This window comes from Larimichthys crocea, chromosome X (assembly GCF_000972845.2).
Source record: "Larimichthys crocea isolate SSNF chromosome X, L_crocea_2.0, whole genome shotgun sequence".
NCBI lineage: Eukaryota > Metazoa > Chordata > Actinopteri > Sciaenidae > Larimichthys > Larimichthys crocea.
In genome coordinates, this window is record NC_040020.1 from 666,837 (window position 1) to 683,487 (window position 16,651).

General features: G+C 42.9%; 1 protein-coding gene and 1 long non-coding RNA gene across 2 annotated transcripts; both read right to left on the reverse strand.

Moving 5' to 3' along the window:
• Positions 1–3,769: 3,769 nt before the first annotated feature.
• LOC113746707 (uncharacterized) lies at positions 3,770–10,150 on the reverse strand. The gene is made up of 3 exons (XR_003463060.1): positions 10,012–10,150; positions 5,103–5,226; positions 3,770–3,826 (listed from the first exon to the last, which is right to left on the reverse strand). It is a non-coding gene; the product is annotated as an uncharacterized LOC113746707 (long non-coding RNA).
• Positions 10,151–13,147: 2,997 nt separating this feature from the next.
• Positions 13,148–15,859, reverse strand: il22 (interleukin 22). Its single transcript, XM_027283392.1, has 6 exons — positions 15,718–15,859; positions 15,387–15,615; positions 14,862–14,933; positions 14,626–14,775; positions 14,174–14,233; positions 13,148–13,582 (listed from the first exon to the last, which is right to left on the reverse strand). The coding sequence occupies exons 2-6, from the start codon at positions 15,555–15,557 to the stop codon at positions 13,463–13,465; spliced, it is 573 nt and encodes a 190-aa protein (XP_027139193.1). The 5' UTR covers positions 15,558–15,615; positions 15,718–15,859; the 3' UTR covers positions 13,148–13,462.
• Between the last annotated feature and the right edge of the window lie 792 nt (positions 15,860–16,651).

Consider the following 16,651-nt stretch of genomic DNA (forward strand, 5'->3'; position numbering starts at 1 on the left):
ATTCATTAAATTAATATTAATTAAAAAATAAATGTAACATGTTTCCTTGTCCCATCATTTGGAGTAATCCAGTATTTATCTATCCTATCTCCTTACTTCGATCATCATGCTATCATCAGGACTTGGTACTTTACTCTTACCTGAAGGACGTGATACACTCTCAGGTCCCTCTCTTCTCTTATTTATTTACTCGTAGGTTGGGGCTTGGTACCCAAAGATCTCGGTATAATATGGGGGACCTTTCAGACCTGTCGTCCTGGCTCCCCCTTGCCGTAGCACATTTATTGCACCTCGTGAATCTGTAGCATATGATTTCAGTTTCCGATCGCATCTATTGGAACTCTGGACTAACGCTGTTTAGAGGTTAGCCAGATGATGTTCCAAAGCATCCATGTATCCGAGGCTGAATGTATGAATGTATGTATGTATGAATATATGTTCATATGTATGTATGTGTGTATGTATGTTCAGTGTTTTAGTCATTACAATACTGATATTTATTTAACTGCACACAGTCCTTTATCTCCATTTGTAGTTCTTCTCATATTTTTGTAGTCTCTGTCTAGATGTTTAGCACGTTATTATATATTTATTTTCTCTGCAGATTTGGCAGCAGCAGTAACACAAGCTACCAGCAGCAGGAGTAGTGGTTCAATTTTGATGGAGCTAGGCTAGCAGTTTCCCCCTGTTTCCAGTCTTTGTGCTAAGCTAGGCTAAACTATTTGATGAATGTGGCCAATGAGATGCCAACATGTTTGTGTCCGCCTGTTGAATGTATTCAAACACACGTCGTCTGAAAGTCAAAAACAGGAGCTAAAAGTTGCGCTGACTCAGCGCGGATATGGAGATGATGAGGATGATGATGATGATGATGATGCAGTTCAGTGTTGTGTCATCGCGTGGGGGTGGAGTCACGGGGGCGGAGATCTCACTTTCAGCGGTTGTCCTACGACTTATCGGTGGTTTCCACATGACAGGTCAGGGAGCGGATCGACGTGAGTCAGCTCTGCTTCTGGTTTCGTCCTTCCACTAAGTCACACTAAGGGTTTACATTTAGGGGGCTCCTTGTTTCCTTTCCTCAACTCTCTCTCTTTATTTTCCTTCTTCTTCATTTTTTTAGTCTCCTGTAGTTTCGGTTCCTTTTTTGACGTTAGTGTGGTGTGTCCATGGATCGGACTTTCCTCAGTTTGCATAGTGCCTCGTTTATAATAGGGTGGAGGTGGTTGTTAGCGTGGAGGGTTGGGGGTGTTGGGGTTTTATTGTGTGAAGCACTTTGTGTTACATGTTTTGTATGGAAAGTGCTGTTTGATTGATTAATGATTGGGTAGCTCGTCCTCACGTGGAGGACGTGGAGGCCATGATCCTGTTCTGACCCTGTCGTCTCGCCTTCGCAGTTTGGTCAATCAGATCCTGAATCTCGGCTTCTAACACGCAACAACCAACTTTCAGGACCAAACGTTCACTTCCTGACTGATATTTCTCAGCCTGTCAGTGATTCTAGCTGATCTGTGTGAAGACACACTGCACCAACATGTGAACATTTGTGTTGTAGTACCAAATGTTGACCAGCAGAGGGAAACAACACTCAGACAGCACAGCACAGTCAGAAACCAGTCGACAGTTTGATTAAAAAAAAATCAAGTTTATTTCATCTGATTGACAAATTTACATAAATATAGCCACAATATTTCATATAAAAATATCTTCCTTCAATTAAATATATTAAAGTTAACAATCTTCAGTGAATACTCAAATGTAATAAATATCTCCTGACAAATAACTTATTTTGCAAATAAAGATGAAAACATTCAAAAATACGAATCAATATTTCAAGATTTTCACAAGCCGACAGTTGAAAAATACTTTTTGTCTTTGAGGTGACGAAGGCGACTTTTAGAGATTTTTTTATGTGAATTTTTGGTCCGAACACGTCCGAAGTTAACGAGACGAAAATAAACGAGGAGAAAAAAACCAAACAACAAACGACTTCAACTCAAATGAACAAGTCCTGATGATGATGCTGATGACAATACTGATGATGATGATTACGATGATGATGATGACGAAGGTGCTCTACAGGATGTGGTGCTGTGCCAGCTCATCGATCCACCTGAGAACGAAGGTGAACTCTCGAGCGGCCTTCAGCGCTCCTTCGTCTCTCCTCCTCTGCAGACAGGAAGTTAGAATTATTCAGATATTTAAACTATTTACTTATTATTGTAAGATTTGATTCGTATTACATCTGCTATTTAATGTGCATATATTTAAAGTACTATAAACAGTTGCAGTACTACACTGTAAATATTAAATATATATATATATTTACCCTTTTAATTTTTCTCTCCAGTTTCTTGATGAATTTGAACCATTTTGAAGGTTTTGATGAAGAAACCTGAAAAGAAAGTACACAACCTACATCACACACAAAGTACACAACCCTACATCACACACAAAGTACACAACCTACATCACACACAAAGTACACAACCTACATCACACACAAAGTACACAACCTACATCACACACAAAGTACACAAACTACATCACACACAAAGTACACAACCTACATCACACACAAAGTACACAAACTACATCACACACAAAGTACACAACCTACATCACACACAAAGTACACAACCTACATCACACACAAAGTACACAACCAGTGTGTGTTGCAGTTTGTTGTGGGTGTACTCACACAGTTTTGTTGCAGTGTGTGTTTGCAGTGTGTGTGTACTCACACGGTGTTGCAGTGTGTGTGTATTCACACGTGTTGCAGTGGTGTTGCAGGTGTGGTTGCAGTGTGTGTTTCTCACACAGTGCTGCAGTGTGTGTTGCAGTGTGTGTTGCAGTGTGTGTGTGTACTCACACAGTGTTGCAGTGTGTGTTGCAGTGTGTGTGTACTCACACAGTGCTGCAGTGTGTGTTGCAGTGTGTGTTGCAGTGTGTGTGTACTCCACCTCGTTGTGTCAGTGTGTGTTGCAGTGTTGTGTTGCAGTGTGTGTGTACTCACACAGTGTTGCAGTGTGTGTGTTGCAGTGTGTGTGTACTCACACAGTGTTGCAGTGTGTGTTGCAGTGTGTGTGTCACTCACAGCCTTGTTGCAGTTGTGTGTTGCAGTGTGTGTTGCAGTGTGTGTGTACTCACACAGTGTTGCAGTGTGTGTTGCAGTGTTGTTTTGCAGTCGAGACTACGTCCAGGTTTTAGACAGTCTGCGGGGACGTCGCGGAGACTACGTCCAGGTTTTAGACAGTCTGCGGGGACGTCACAGAGACTACGTCCAGGTTTTAGACAGTCTGCGGGGACGTCTCGGAGACTACGTCCAAGTTTTAGACAGTCTGTGTGGACGTCACAGAGACTACGTCCAGGTTTTAGACAGTCTGCGGGGATGTCTCAGAGACTACGTCCAGGTTTTAGACAGTCTGCGGGGACGTCACGGAGACTACGTCCAGGTTTTAGACAGTCTGCGGGGACGTCACGGAGACTACGTCCAGGTTTTAGATAAACAGTATCTTTTGCTGTCCGTTGACGTTGTTGGACAGACAGCTGAGAAAAACCTGCAGGACTAAAATAAACTCGTCCTCGTCAGACTGTCTGGGCGTGTCGGCTCAGCGTGTTTGGAAATACCTGCGAGCTGCTCTGACATAATTAGGAAGAAATTCCACGTCTGCAGCAGAGAGCGAACAACAAGAAGACAAAGATACTGGAAAGTCCTGAAGACAGACAGACAGACAGACAGACAGACAGACAGACAGACAGGTTTACTGACCTCAGGACATTTAGTGCAAAACTTTGGCAGCAGTCTCCGGAAGTAGTTTTCTTCTCTCTGCAGATAAAAACAAAAAGTGATTAGTCATAATCTAATTGAAACTTTCAAAATAAAAGCCGCAACATTAAGAAAATTAAAATGAGAATATTCATCTATTAAACATGAAAATAATCTGTAAAAATTACATAAAATAAAGTATTTTTTAAAATGATACAGACGAAATTTACTCTGAAAAATAGAAACACGGAGAAGTTTTAATTTGGTTTGAGCGAGCGAAAGTCGTTAATCAGAGAAATAAAAAGTGATTAAATTAAATTAAGAAAACACTATTGTAATTAGTTAAGCTGTATTATATTAGTAATACTGAGTTAGTCCTTTAGAAAATACTCCTAAGAAGTAAAAGTACTACAAACAAAAGTGTTAAAATACAGTAAAAATACTAGAATTGAGAATAAAGCAGCAGAAAATGGAAATATTGCAATATGTCGCGTCTTTGATCTTTGATCTTTGATCAGCTTTCACTTCCTGTCTGACTGAACATCAGACGAGCGCCGACGTGTTTTAAATCAGAACAATGAGAGACTTTTATTTTGGAAGAACTGATCATTGCTGACCTTTATTGTGAAGTCCTTCTCCATGATGTGACACTCTGTGTTTGATCGATGAGTTATTGATAACTATAATCATTAAAAGTTATTGATGAGCTCGTCAGTCAGCTGTTGATTCATCAGTTTTTCTGATTATTGATCAGAATGAAACTTAATTATTGATCCTTTATTCAACACTGATCAATAATAAACGATCAGTTATTGATCCTTTATTCAACACTGATCAATAATAAACGATCAGAGTCAATAATTATGTTGGATTGATCATTGATTGTTATCAATTTGACTGCAGAAATAATTTAATTGTTAATTAATCTGATTAATTGTTTGGCTTTTTAAACTCACTGATTGATTAATTGACAGACTAATCAACAGTAATTATTGGTGTTTAACTGATAGTAAACTGAAATATTGATTAGCAGCCTAATCAATAGAAAATATTGTGATGTTGTGATCAATCGATGTTATTAAAGTTTAAAGGTTGTAAAGTGACAAATTGATTTTCAGTTATTGATCTTTAATAAAGGCTAATCAATAGAAGCTACCACACAAATCAATGAGAGTTATTGACACATTGATCAGAAATCAGTATTTCATTGATTTTAAACTGATGTCTGAGTTCAGACAAAGTGTTTGTTAATAAACTAATCAATAAAAGTTATTGACTGATCTGTGTCCTGATAATAGACAATAACCGACTGATCATCAGTTATTGATCTTCTTACCGGCAGCCTGTCGATCAGCTGTCTGGTCCGGTTCCACAGGTCTCGGATCAGCTCGGCCGGGATCTCCTGTCGGCAGGTGATGCCGCGCTTGTCGGTTGCCGCGGCAACGTGGTGCTGGAGGAGGCTGAGGAGGAGAGACGTCCTGACGAGGAGGTGCAACATGTTGAAGTGAAGTGAAGCTCGCTCCCCTCTGCTGCTTTATACCTCCTCCTCCTCCTCCTCCTCCTCCTCCTCCTCCTCCCCTCACCCCCCACCTCCCCCCTCGCTCGGCACTCCTCCTCTTTGTCCTCCTCTCCTGTTTCACAGATTTCCTAATATCACTGACTCACTGAAATTTCCAACAGCGCTGATGTCACGTCCCCTTTCTTTCTTCCTCTCATGTCCTCTGTCCTTCCTCCTCCTCTCCTCTTCATCTCTCTCTCCTCTTCTCCTCCTCATCCTCATTCCATTTTCTTTTCTTAGTTTCCTCCTCATCCACTTGCTCTCTTTCCTCCCTTTCTTCCTTCCTCTCCTGTCATTCCTCCTTCCTCTTCATCTCCTTTCTGTCCTCCCACCTTTTCTTTCTCCTCCTCTTCTTCCTCTCCTCCTGGCCTCCTTTCTTTGCATCCTTTCTCTCATCTTTCTCTTTAGATTCCTTTTTCTCCTCTTTCCTCCTCCTGGCCTCCTTTCCTAAGATTTATCTCTCTCCTCCTTTGTTTATTTTCTTTCTCTGTCTGTTTTCCTCACCTCCTTCCTCCTACTTTTCCTTCTCTCCTCTTTTCTTGCTTCCTTCCTTCTCCTCTCTCTAGGAAAAGAGGAAAGGACTGATCCTTCCCTGTCTCCTCGCCCGGCGGTGAGGTGATCTCACTTCCTGTCTGATGCTCAGTCAGATAAAACTAGGTTGCGGCTCGAGGAAACAGTGACTTGGCAGTTTTTTTGTTTTTCCACCTCGCTTTCAGAAAGCGCCGAGTCGCCATCCAACCCAGATCACAGACGGCGTCTGCAGCTGTCAGCGGGTTGGCACCACCGAAGAAGAAGAAGAAGAAGAAGAAGAAGAAGAGCTGCAGCTGCAGATGCACACACACATGTTGGCAGCACTTCCTGGAAGTCAGAGCGGTAACCAGGTCAAGCAGCCACAACAAACACTGAGTGTGTGTGTGTGTGTGTGTGTGTGTGTGTGTGTGTGTGTGTGTGTGTGTGTGTGTGTGTGTGTGAGTGTGTGTGAGTGTGCACCGTGACACTTTAAAATGCACACTCGATGATTTGTGTGCACTTCATGCAGACTGTCTAAAACCTGGACGTAGTCTCCGTGACGTCCCCGCAGACTGTCTAAAACCTGGACGTAGTCTCTGTGACGTCCCCGCAGACTGTCTAAAACCTGGACGTAGTCTCCGTGACGTCCCCGCAGACTGTCTAAAACCCGACGTAGTCTCCGTGACGTCCCCGCAGACTGTCTAAAACCTGGACGTAGTCTCCGTGATGTCCCCACAGACTGTCTAAAACCTGGACGTAGTCTCCGTGATGTCCCCACAGACTGTCTAAAACCTGGACGTTGTCTCTGTATCTTTGAATTTGGGAGTTTAAAAACTTTTTTTCACAGTTTTCTTTTCGTAGCTGAAATTATCGACCGATTACTTTAAAATAAAATCACTGACAGATTCATTGATTCTAAAAATAATCATTCTGCTTTGATCTAAATAAATTTGGTTCATTGGATTCAGACGTTTGGTGTCTGATCTGTGGCGGTGACGTCATCCGGTGTGCGGTCAGACAGAAGTAGGTTGCGGCTTTGTCGACTTTGTCACCGGGAAACAGTGACAGCGCAGCTTCGTTTTCCACGCGGTGACCTCGACCCACATTACAAAACGAGTTCATTTCTTCTGGTCAGACCGCTTCTTTCTCAGGCAGCATCATCCGCAACCACACGAGTTCAGAGTGTAAGCACGGCGCAGCAGGAAGGTCCTGAGTCGGGGTTTTCTTCTTCTGCTCTGGGGTTTTTCTCCAACTGCTCCAGCTTTGTCCAGGAAGCAGAACCCAGAACTGAGCCGCCTTTAACCACGAGGCGACCTGAGGCAGCTGAAACAGGTCACTGAACAGGAGCTGACATCAAACCAAAGTCAAATTTCCAAGGTTCATTTTTCCTCAAACGGTGTCACGTGGACGTAAATTCCTGCAAAGTTCTGCAGTAAGAAGTAAAATTCCACTGCACGTAAGAGTCCTGCATGCAGACCTAAACTACACTTTTTAAAGATTAGAAAATATAGAAACTATATAACGGATGTAAAACTTTATCCATCACTGTTATCTACAGCGTGTCATACAGACACAGACAGGTCAGTGTTTCTGCAGTCCATCAAACACAGCACATCCAAACACACTCTCTAACCGAGCATTAAACAAACTGTGCAGCACAAAAACATTCTTCAAGTTCCAGCTCAAACTTCCCTCGAACAACGAGGCCTGGCTCCAAGGTTCCAAGGTTCCAAGGCCTGGAACGCTACAAACAAACAGACTCATGAAAAGCAATGCAAACGAAGAAGACTGAGGGAATGTAAAGACGTTAACGCTGGCGTCCCTGAATGTTCTTTGTCTTTCTCACTTGTCTCATGTCTCAGTTTCTCGATCTTTGTTCAGTTTTCTGTATCTGTCTCGTACTACCCACCCACATACGATTATATAACATGCACATGCACCCAAACCATGCACTCAAGTTGCATTCCTACCCGACATCACCCTCAAGAGTACCTGAAGACATTGTCTGTGCTTTTTTTTTCTTCTTTTGTATGTGACCCATAATTTATATTCCATGAAATGGAATATTACTGCCTAGTCCAGCAGCAGTCAGCCCAGCTCGGCGTCTGTCTTTCAGCCTTTTATTTCACCAAGCTCTCACCAACCACTAAAAGTCAGTCCCAGCTCCGGGTCTGGCACGACACCGTCAGAATCTCCAGTGATAGAAACACTAACTCTTTTTATGCAGACATGGAAACAGGCTAAACTTCTGTTTTGGTCTGGAAAACTTAAATTGCTGAAGGCGGAGAGATGTCAAGCTCTGGAAACCATGAACATGATGATAAAGAAAACGAGACCTGAACATGAACCTTCCTTCACTTGGCTGCTCATAATTACTGTAGGCGACGGGCTGAGCGCCGAGTTAGTTTGGGTCGATTTTTAAAGTTTCGTTCACTTGCTAAAAACAAAGTGTGGAGGTCAACCATCAACCATCAACATCGGCATGTGGAGGAAGTTTCTGTCAGAGACGGAGGAGCAGCACGTTTTACACCATCCACAGGATATCCTCCAAAAAACATGAGATCTGTTGGGAAAACTGGGAGTTACAAATAAAAACACTGTCCTTGTTTCTCAAAAAGATGTCGTGCAACATCAACCGTATCATATCTCGACAATTTTTAAGGCGGCTTCTTGCTTTTCAGATTAGAAACGCTGCTCCTCGTTGAGGTTGGTGGGTGTATGATCGACCCTCTGAGGACCATGAGCAGGGCCGGTCCTAGCTATGGGCAATGTGGGCGGCCGCCCAGGGCGCATTCTCCGTGGGGGGCGCACGAACGCCCGAAAAAGCAAAAAACCTCGGTAATTTTCGATACCGCTCATTAAGTTAGCGGAGCGGGCGCCCCGGGAGCGGGGTGTAGACAAGGCAGAGGGGGGCGCACGGCGCATCCAGGGGCGCACGGGCGGCCGTTAGGGCGCACGAGGAAATGTTTGCCTCGGGTGCGCCCAGGGCGCAAATGTGGCCGGGGCTGACCATGAGTGACTGAGCTGAGTTTGGATCTGAACTGGAGTTTCTGATGACGAGCTCATTGGATTTTATCATCGCAGCATAACTTTGTTTCTTATTATTAGCTCGTCTGTTATTGCAGCATTATCCGGAAAATGACGAGCAGCGTCCGTCACTGCACGGGAGGAAGAGTGGAAAAGACGTTTGATGACGGTTCGGAAACTCTTGTTCTTGTTTACATTCCCAGCTCATTATTACGCGTGCATGAACGACACGACATGAGTTTAAAACCAACAGTGATGCTTTACTTCCTCATTTTTACAAACCTCTGAACCAGCGACACACCGGACTGACTAACCACAGTCAGCGGTTCACTGCTCATCATGAAGTCTGTAAATCTGAAGTGTGACGTTTTTCCCTGTTGGTTCATAAACTGACACCATGAAGAACGCCTGAAAACATCGAGTCTCCTTCATGGAGTTGTGTTGAAATGTTGCAGAGAGACTTCAGTCACATCACACTGAGGAACAATTTGAAAAATGTTTCTGTTGTCTTTGATTTTTATGCTGATTGAAATTAAAACTTGCTGCTGATTCTAAAAAGCTGAAGAGGATCTGCGTGTTCTCTTCACCTCGTCACCATGGACACACAGCTGTCAGTTCTGTTTGGTCTGATGCTGTTTCTGTATTATTCAAAGTTTGTAACTTTTCCATCTTGATTTCCACAGGTTTATATTTCCTTTGTTCAGGTCAGGTCTGCTCCTGATACTTCTCGTCGTGAACGCCTGAACAGCCCTGACTCCTTTTTGTGCTAGTTTCACGTTCCAAGTCAGAGGAAAGCAACCATCAGTGCATCTGTCAAACGAGCATATTTTACATATTAGAAAGTAAAACTGTGATCAAGACAACAAGACATGGACCCTCACACAGTGTGCAAGCAGAGTGTGGAGAGTTTACGGACGTGGACCAAAGGAACACGGGAACAGTTGCGTTTGGTGTCCCCAAAAAGTTCATTGGACTGTGACTTTGGTTCAGTGAAACATGTCTCATGTTCATATTTTTTAGGAAACAGGATCCTACAGTTTAAAAACTTGACGTGACGGAGAAAAACCGAGATCAGTTTTAGATTCTGCACCCAGAGACGAGTCAGACAGTGTCAGACCTGACCCGGTGTTTTCGTTACAACAAACCTCACCAGGTGAAAAGTTCAGGTGCTCGTCATGTGATCTGTTTCAGCTCCTCGCTGCTGCCCACCGAACACAAAGATGACGCTAAATATAGATTCCTATCACACACACACACACACACACACACACACACACACACACACACACACACACACACACACACACACGGTGGGAAGTTTGCTGTTGTTTGTTACTTCCTGGTGTCACCTGTGTGGGGAAATCCCCTGTGATGACATCACACCAGGTAGAGCCCTGCTGCTGACCACGCCCCCTTTCCCCATGAGAGGTACCTGATTGCAGGTAGACAGGTATGAGTGTATGTGTGTGTGTGAGAGAGAGAGAGAGAGCTCTTGTTCTTCTATCTTTGTGAGGACATTTTGTTTAGTTTTAATGTTTGAGCCGAGTCTAAGTTTAAGTTTAGTTTTTAAGGTTTGGCTTGGTGCAGATTTATCTTTCAGTCTGCATGCCACCTCTGAGATTTCTGTGGAGCTTTGTCATCGTCTGAAATAAGAGAATATTTGCACGGCATTCATTCTGACTCAAATCCTACTACATCCGGATATTTACCCTCGTTAATGGACCTGCTGCTGAGTTTAAATGATTGTTTTACAGACTCTACAGAGGTTGATAAGCCCGGTTACATTCCAGCTCCTGTTCTAGCACGACACCGGCTGTGTGGATAATCTGAGATCTTCTTCAAACTGTGAATTTGTTCGATTCTGAGTCGTAAAAAGTGACGTCGTCTGTGTTCTGGAGTTTTCTCTCCTGAGGTTAACGAGGTCCCGTGTGGGCCTTAACGAGGTCCCGTGTGGGCCTTGAGGTCCCGTGTGGGCCCTGAGGTCCCGTGTGGGCCTTGAGGTCCCGTGTGGGCCTTGAGGTCCCGTGTGGGCCTTGAGGTCCTCAGCAGTATTAGTTGTTTGGCTTTGGTTGGGAACAGTAGGTGCCAGTCTATCTCCACACTGTGGTGTCCAGGGTCACAGAGACCTGTTGCTGCCTTCATAGACATAATAGATAGCTTGTTGTTGACGGTCCAATCTGCGTAAACAGACATCTGTGTCTCCAGACTAGAACATGCTGACAATAACACCTCCATGGGTAAAGACATTCTCTGTGACTCATTCTGGGCGTGTAGTATTTGTGGTGTTATCTTGGGGTTTAAAGTCGATCCACCAGGATGAGTTGGGCAGAATGTGAGACCGACTCAGGCACTTCTGAATGACTTTGAGAGTGTCCTAATTCTCTTGGCAGCGTCAATAAATATACAGCATAGACATCAGAGGCTCCTGAACACTTTCTGAACTCCTGACCATTGACCTTTGACTTCAGTCATTTCTCCACAGTCTTCTGTCCTTTAACAGCGATGTATATTTTAAATTTACGAGTGGAAAGATGATCGCAGAATGATGACTGACACAAAAACACATCTCAGTTTTACTTGCGACCTTTTGAGACTCGAGTTTCGAGTACACGACTCTCTCTGCTGTTTAGGCGTTACCTAACAAACACACAAACACACACTCATTTATATGCCTCTATATATAAATATACACACACACACTGTGAGCTGAAACCAAGCCTACACTATTGAAAGTAGGTAAGTAGGCCTCGTCTCCCTGCGGTATGTGCAGATCTCTGCACCAGTTTGATGATATAGGTCAGTGTGTGGCATCAGGTGAGGTTTAATCTGACCTCATAAAATCAATTTGAACGATCGATATCAGATTAATATTTAATATGAACATTTTAAAACTTTCTTCTCATAAACGTCTGTGGATGTAACGGCCCTGTACGGGGCAAAGCCAGTGTCGTGCCAGAACCGGAGCTGGGTGAGCTCAAACATAAAAAAAAAAGTAAATAAATAAATATAAAAATATAGATATTCTTTATTGTTGTTGTTTTATTGTATTTTATGTTTGTATTATTCAAATTTATTTGCCTCATTGCCTCCTGAAAAGTTTTAATCCTGACTGAACCGTGTTAAACACAAAAGTTCTGTATAAAATATAAAATAAAATGTATTATTATACAATTATATTACATGAGGTGGACAAGCAGAATACTTATAAATCAAAATATAACAGAAAAATCAAAGATATGGTGATAATATCGACACACACACATTGTTTTCTATGTTCAGCAGCTCGATACACCGCTGTCCTATTTTCCAGCTCCAGTCAACCTTTAAGAAGCTGAAAGATGATTATTAAAGTGACGTTTGTCACAGTAAACAGAATCTTCAAAGTCCGTGTGAAGTCAGAATAAATGTTCTGAGTCCATCGGACCAAAGCACAAAGTGTAATTAACCACCCAGCCAAATTTGAATGATTAAAAATATCGACGAGTTCATGAAATCAGGTAAAAACTTTCACGGAGGTCTGAACCGACATAACGTTCAGATTCAGACTGATAATTCTCAGACGAGTTCAGAAAATGACACGACTGACTCTGAAACACTCTGAGCTGAGATGGATTCACCTCCGTGTCTCTGCTCAGGGCGGCCTCAGCGTGTCATCGAGCCGCCCTTTAAGGACCGCCCACAAAAATCCTGTTTCATTATTAAATATGTTGTAAACTATTTTACAACATATTTAACGTGTTTGGAAATGAATCTCAGGATTGACTTTAAACAAATACTTCCACCACCAAGTTTGGAGTATTTCCTGTTTTATTTTGTAATTCTCCTCGTGTCTGTAGCCTTACTTCCTGCTGTTGTGTTTCCCGCCATTTTTCCGCGTTCTCTGGTTTCAGGGTCAGTTCGTCTTCGGGCGACATGTTTTGGTTTCTTGAACGTCGCCTGACCGTTTGTTCTGCACAGGTTGTATTTGGGTTGTATTTGGGTTGTATTTGGGTTTGTTCCTGGTTAACCTTCTTGGAATCGTGACGCCAAACGTGGAAAACATGAACAATGTGAGACTTTTTTAAAGAGCTGACATTTCCTCTGCGTCTGTCCAACACAAAGACAATAAAACAACAAAACTTTAGAGATCCGCTTTTTGCGCAACAAACCTTTGTCTGACGTTTCTTATGGACTATATTTAGACCGGAAAGTATGAATCCGTCATTGTTGTCCGGATGTTTTGTTGTTTGTTGTCGTCTTAGAAACTAAAGAAACAAAAAGAGCCGACGTTCGTATTCAAAGCAAACTTTATTTATTTGAAGTCAAATTTGTTTCAGTCTGTAACATTCAACATTTAAATACTGTCACAACTTCTTCATAATAATCAGCCATAACATGGCAACAGGATCGATACCAGAGTCCTCTGGTATCAGGAACATTCTGATCAATAAATAGATCAATAACTAATCAGCCATACTGGAGTCAATATAAATATTTTGCATAAAAAATGTTAAATATCTTCTCAAATTAAATACATGAATAAATAAGAGTATAAAAGTTGTCGGTATAAAAGTCGATAAATATCATAAATAGAAACAGCGTCAGTAGAAACAGTCGAGGCGTCACTGTTTGGCGGCGTCGGCGTCGGTGGAGTTTCTCGGCTGGACGCAGAAGTCCTGCAGGTACGTGAACAGGATGTCGATCTCTCCCACCGCCTTGTTCATCCCGTCACTGCCGCCCATCTGCAACAAACAGAGACACGTTAGAAACAAACGTGGATTAATCCACCGCTGAAAGTAGTCCCCAACAAACATAAAAACTACAGTGACAGAACTTCACGGCGTAAATCTTTAATACTTTGAAAACATCTTAAATATTCTGCCGTGAACATGATCAGTGTTTGTTTCTATCTTCCAGCACTTGATTTTGATTCTTTCTTGTACGATTACTTTCTGATTGAAAGTTTCTCTTTTAAAGTTTCTCTAAGCCGAATGCATGACACATGAATGAAAACATAACAAATGCAAAAACATTCCATTTATTATCACGTGAAACAAAGAAAATATGCAAACGAGAAGCTATTTGTACTTAAAAATGACAAATCGACTGATTAATTGACTAATTAAACTATTAATTATTAACTATTAAACTTATGAGACGGCAAGAATCTGCCTCAAAATTGAGAAAACCCGACGGATGGTGCTGTTATTTATTCATTTAAGTCCATTATCTTAAGAACATCTGTCACTATGACGTTTAATAATGTGTCATTATTTTAGCCACAGCAGCTCTGAGCTTTATTGTGAAGAGCAAACTTCAAAATAAAATCTTACTTTGGTGAGCTTCCTGCGAAACTCCACAGCGTGCTGATGGTCGTGGTAGTGAGTCACATTCTGGAGAGAGAGAGAGAGAGAGACAGGTCAGACAGACAGACAGGTAGGTCAGACAGACAGACAGACAGACAGGTCAGACAGACAGGTCAGACAGACAGACAGGTAGGTAGGTCAGACAGACAGACAGGTCAGACAGACAGACAGGTAGGTCAGACAGACAGACAGGTAGGTCAGACAGACAGACAGGTAGGTCAGACAGATTATCGGCTGTTATCACTTCAATCTTTCCTCCGTCGTGTTCGTGTCAGACTCTAACCACCGAAAGTCTCTTATCGATTTTGAGATCAACCACACCGCCACCACACACACACACAGACACACACACACACACACACACACTGTTTCCAGTCTTTATGCTAAGCTAGCTGCTAATCCGTATTGAAGACACTCACGCAGCCGTGGGTCTGCAGGTCCTCGCTGACCCGGCTCAGGTCGATCTTCAGCCTCGGCATGCGAGGATGCGTGTGGTCGCGGTGACGGAGGATGTTGTTCAGGTAGAAGTCGAGGATGTTGGCGTGGAGGCAGCAGATCTTCATGTGGTCCTGAAAGGAGGCGGAGACGAGGTTAGAGGTCGGGTCGGGTCGGGTCGGGTCAGGAGAACGTTACTGTGACGGGAGGAGATTCTCACCTGGGTGTCCAAAGTGTCGACTTTGGGCATCAGTCTGGTGCTGGACTCGTTGTGCAGCTGCAGATTCTGAGCCTGACGGGCAAAAAAAAACAAAAACAGATCAGCATCCAGAACTTCCAGATTCCCGCCAAAAGTTCAAGAAGCTCAGTGTTTAGCTCGAGTGACATCGGCGCCAAAAGAACTAAATTAAAATCCAAGTTCAAGTTGGTGCCGAAGCTGAAATCTGCAGATTTAAATCCAGATTCCAAAAATCAAAGTAAAAACATTCTCGAGTACTTTTCAAATACTTCATACGGACGTACAAATATTTGGAAAATTGTGCAAAAACATCAAAATGCTGCATGTTAACGGATAAATAGTGACGATCTGATCATGCAGTATAGAATATTTTAATACTAAGAGTATTACAAAAGGTATTCTCTGCTGTGCAGCCACAACTTTTGATACTTTGAGTACACATGTTGTACTTCTACTTATAAACTGGTACTCTGAATGTTAAATAAAGAACTTTTCTCGTGCACTCACGTGTTGCGACACCTCTCGGACGGCCTGGTATGTCTCCGGGTTTCGTAGCGGCTGGCTGAGCGGCCGGTCGACGGGCAGCGCCACCGCCTCTTCAGCCCAGCCAATCAGGAGCAGCGGCAGCAGCACGACTGCGGCCAGACGGAGGAAGGAGGCGATGGTGGCGGGCTGCATCGTTGGTGGATGACTGAGTTATCTTAATCCTTACAGAGTCAGAAGAGAGTGTGTTCACCTGCAGACACACACAGATTATTACAGATTATTACAGATTGTTACAGATTATTACAGATTAAAGTCATAAAAGTGTGGCATGGATCTGTTCGTGTGTCCTCACCTGTCAGGAGATGCTGTTGTGAAGACGTCTCTGTGGCCTCTCTTTTTATACACATCAACCCTCCGCCCCCTCTGTGAAATATAGGACAGGTAACCATAGAAAAAACCCCAACACACACACACACACACACACACACACACACACACACACACACACACACACACACACACACACAGGTCACTGCTGAGCTCGTACAATCTGTGTTTACTGTCACTTACAAGGAGGAAATTAACTGTCATTCAAAGTGTGACGAAATGTTTTCTCATCGATTTTAAAAGATAAATTTGAATTGTCATGACATCATTTCCTTTGTGTGTGTGTGTGTGTTGGTGTTTGTGTGTGTGTGTTGGTGTGTGTATGAGTGTGTGTGTGAACTCTCTGGTGGATTACAGCCTGGAAATCATTGTTACATTCCCATAAATAGGAAAACTGGTCCGACCAGCCCGGGACCGCCCAGATTAGAAGTTTATTATTATAATTATGCAACAGTCTAATGTAACGTCACCACTAAGGTGCACTAATGTCACTTTGTGATACATTTATGATTTAATGACCCAATAAAACAACAAATAACTTCTTTTTTTTTTGTAGATACCAACGATTTAAAACCTGATAACGAGCTGCAGATGACAATAAATGCAATAAAGAAATTAATTAGTAAAGCCGTGCATCCGTTAAAGCTGCAGTTCCTCCAACAGCCACTAAATTAAGATGCTACACTGAAGTGAACAGGAAGAACAACAGCTAGATGACAAGTTGCTGGTTAGTGTGCTGCATGTTGCTCATACTGAAGTTGATCACTAGTCAGAGTCCAAGTGAACCCGAGACCAGCGTCACGGACTCATAGAGACTGACTGACTCCTGGACCCAGCCTCTAGTGGACGACAAGAGGAACTGCAGCTTTCATGGAGGTTGAACCCGACATAACGTTCAG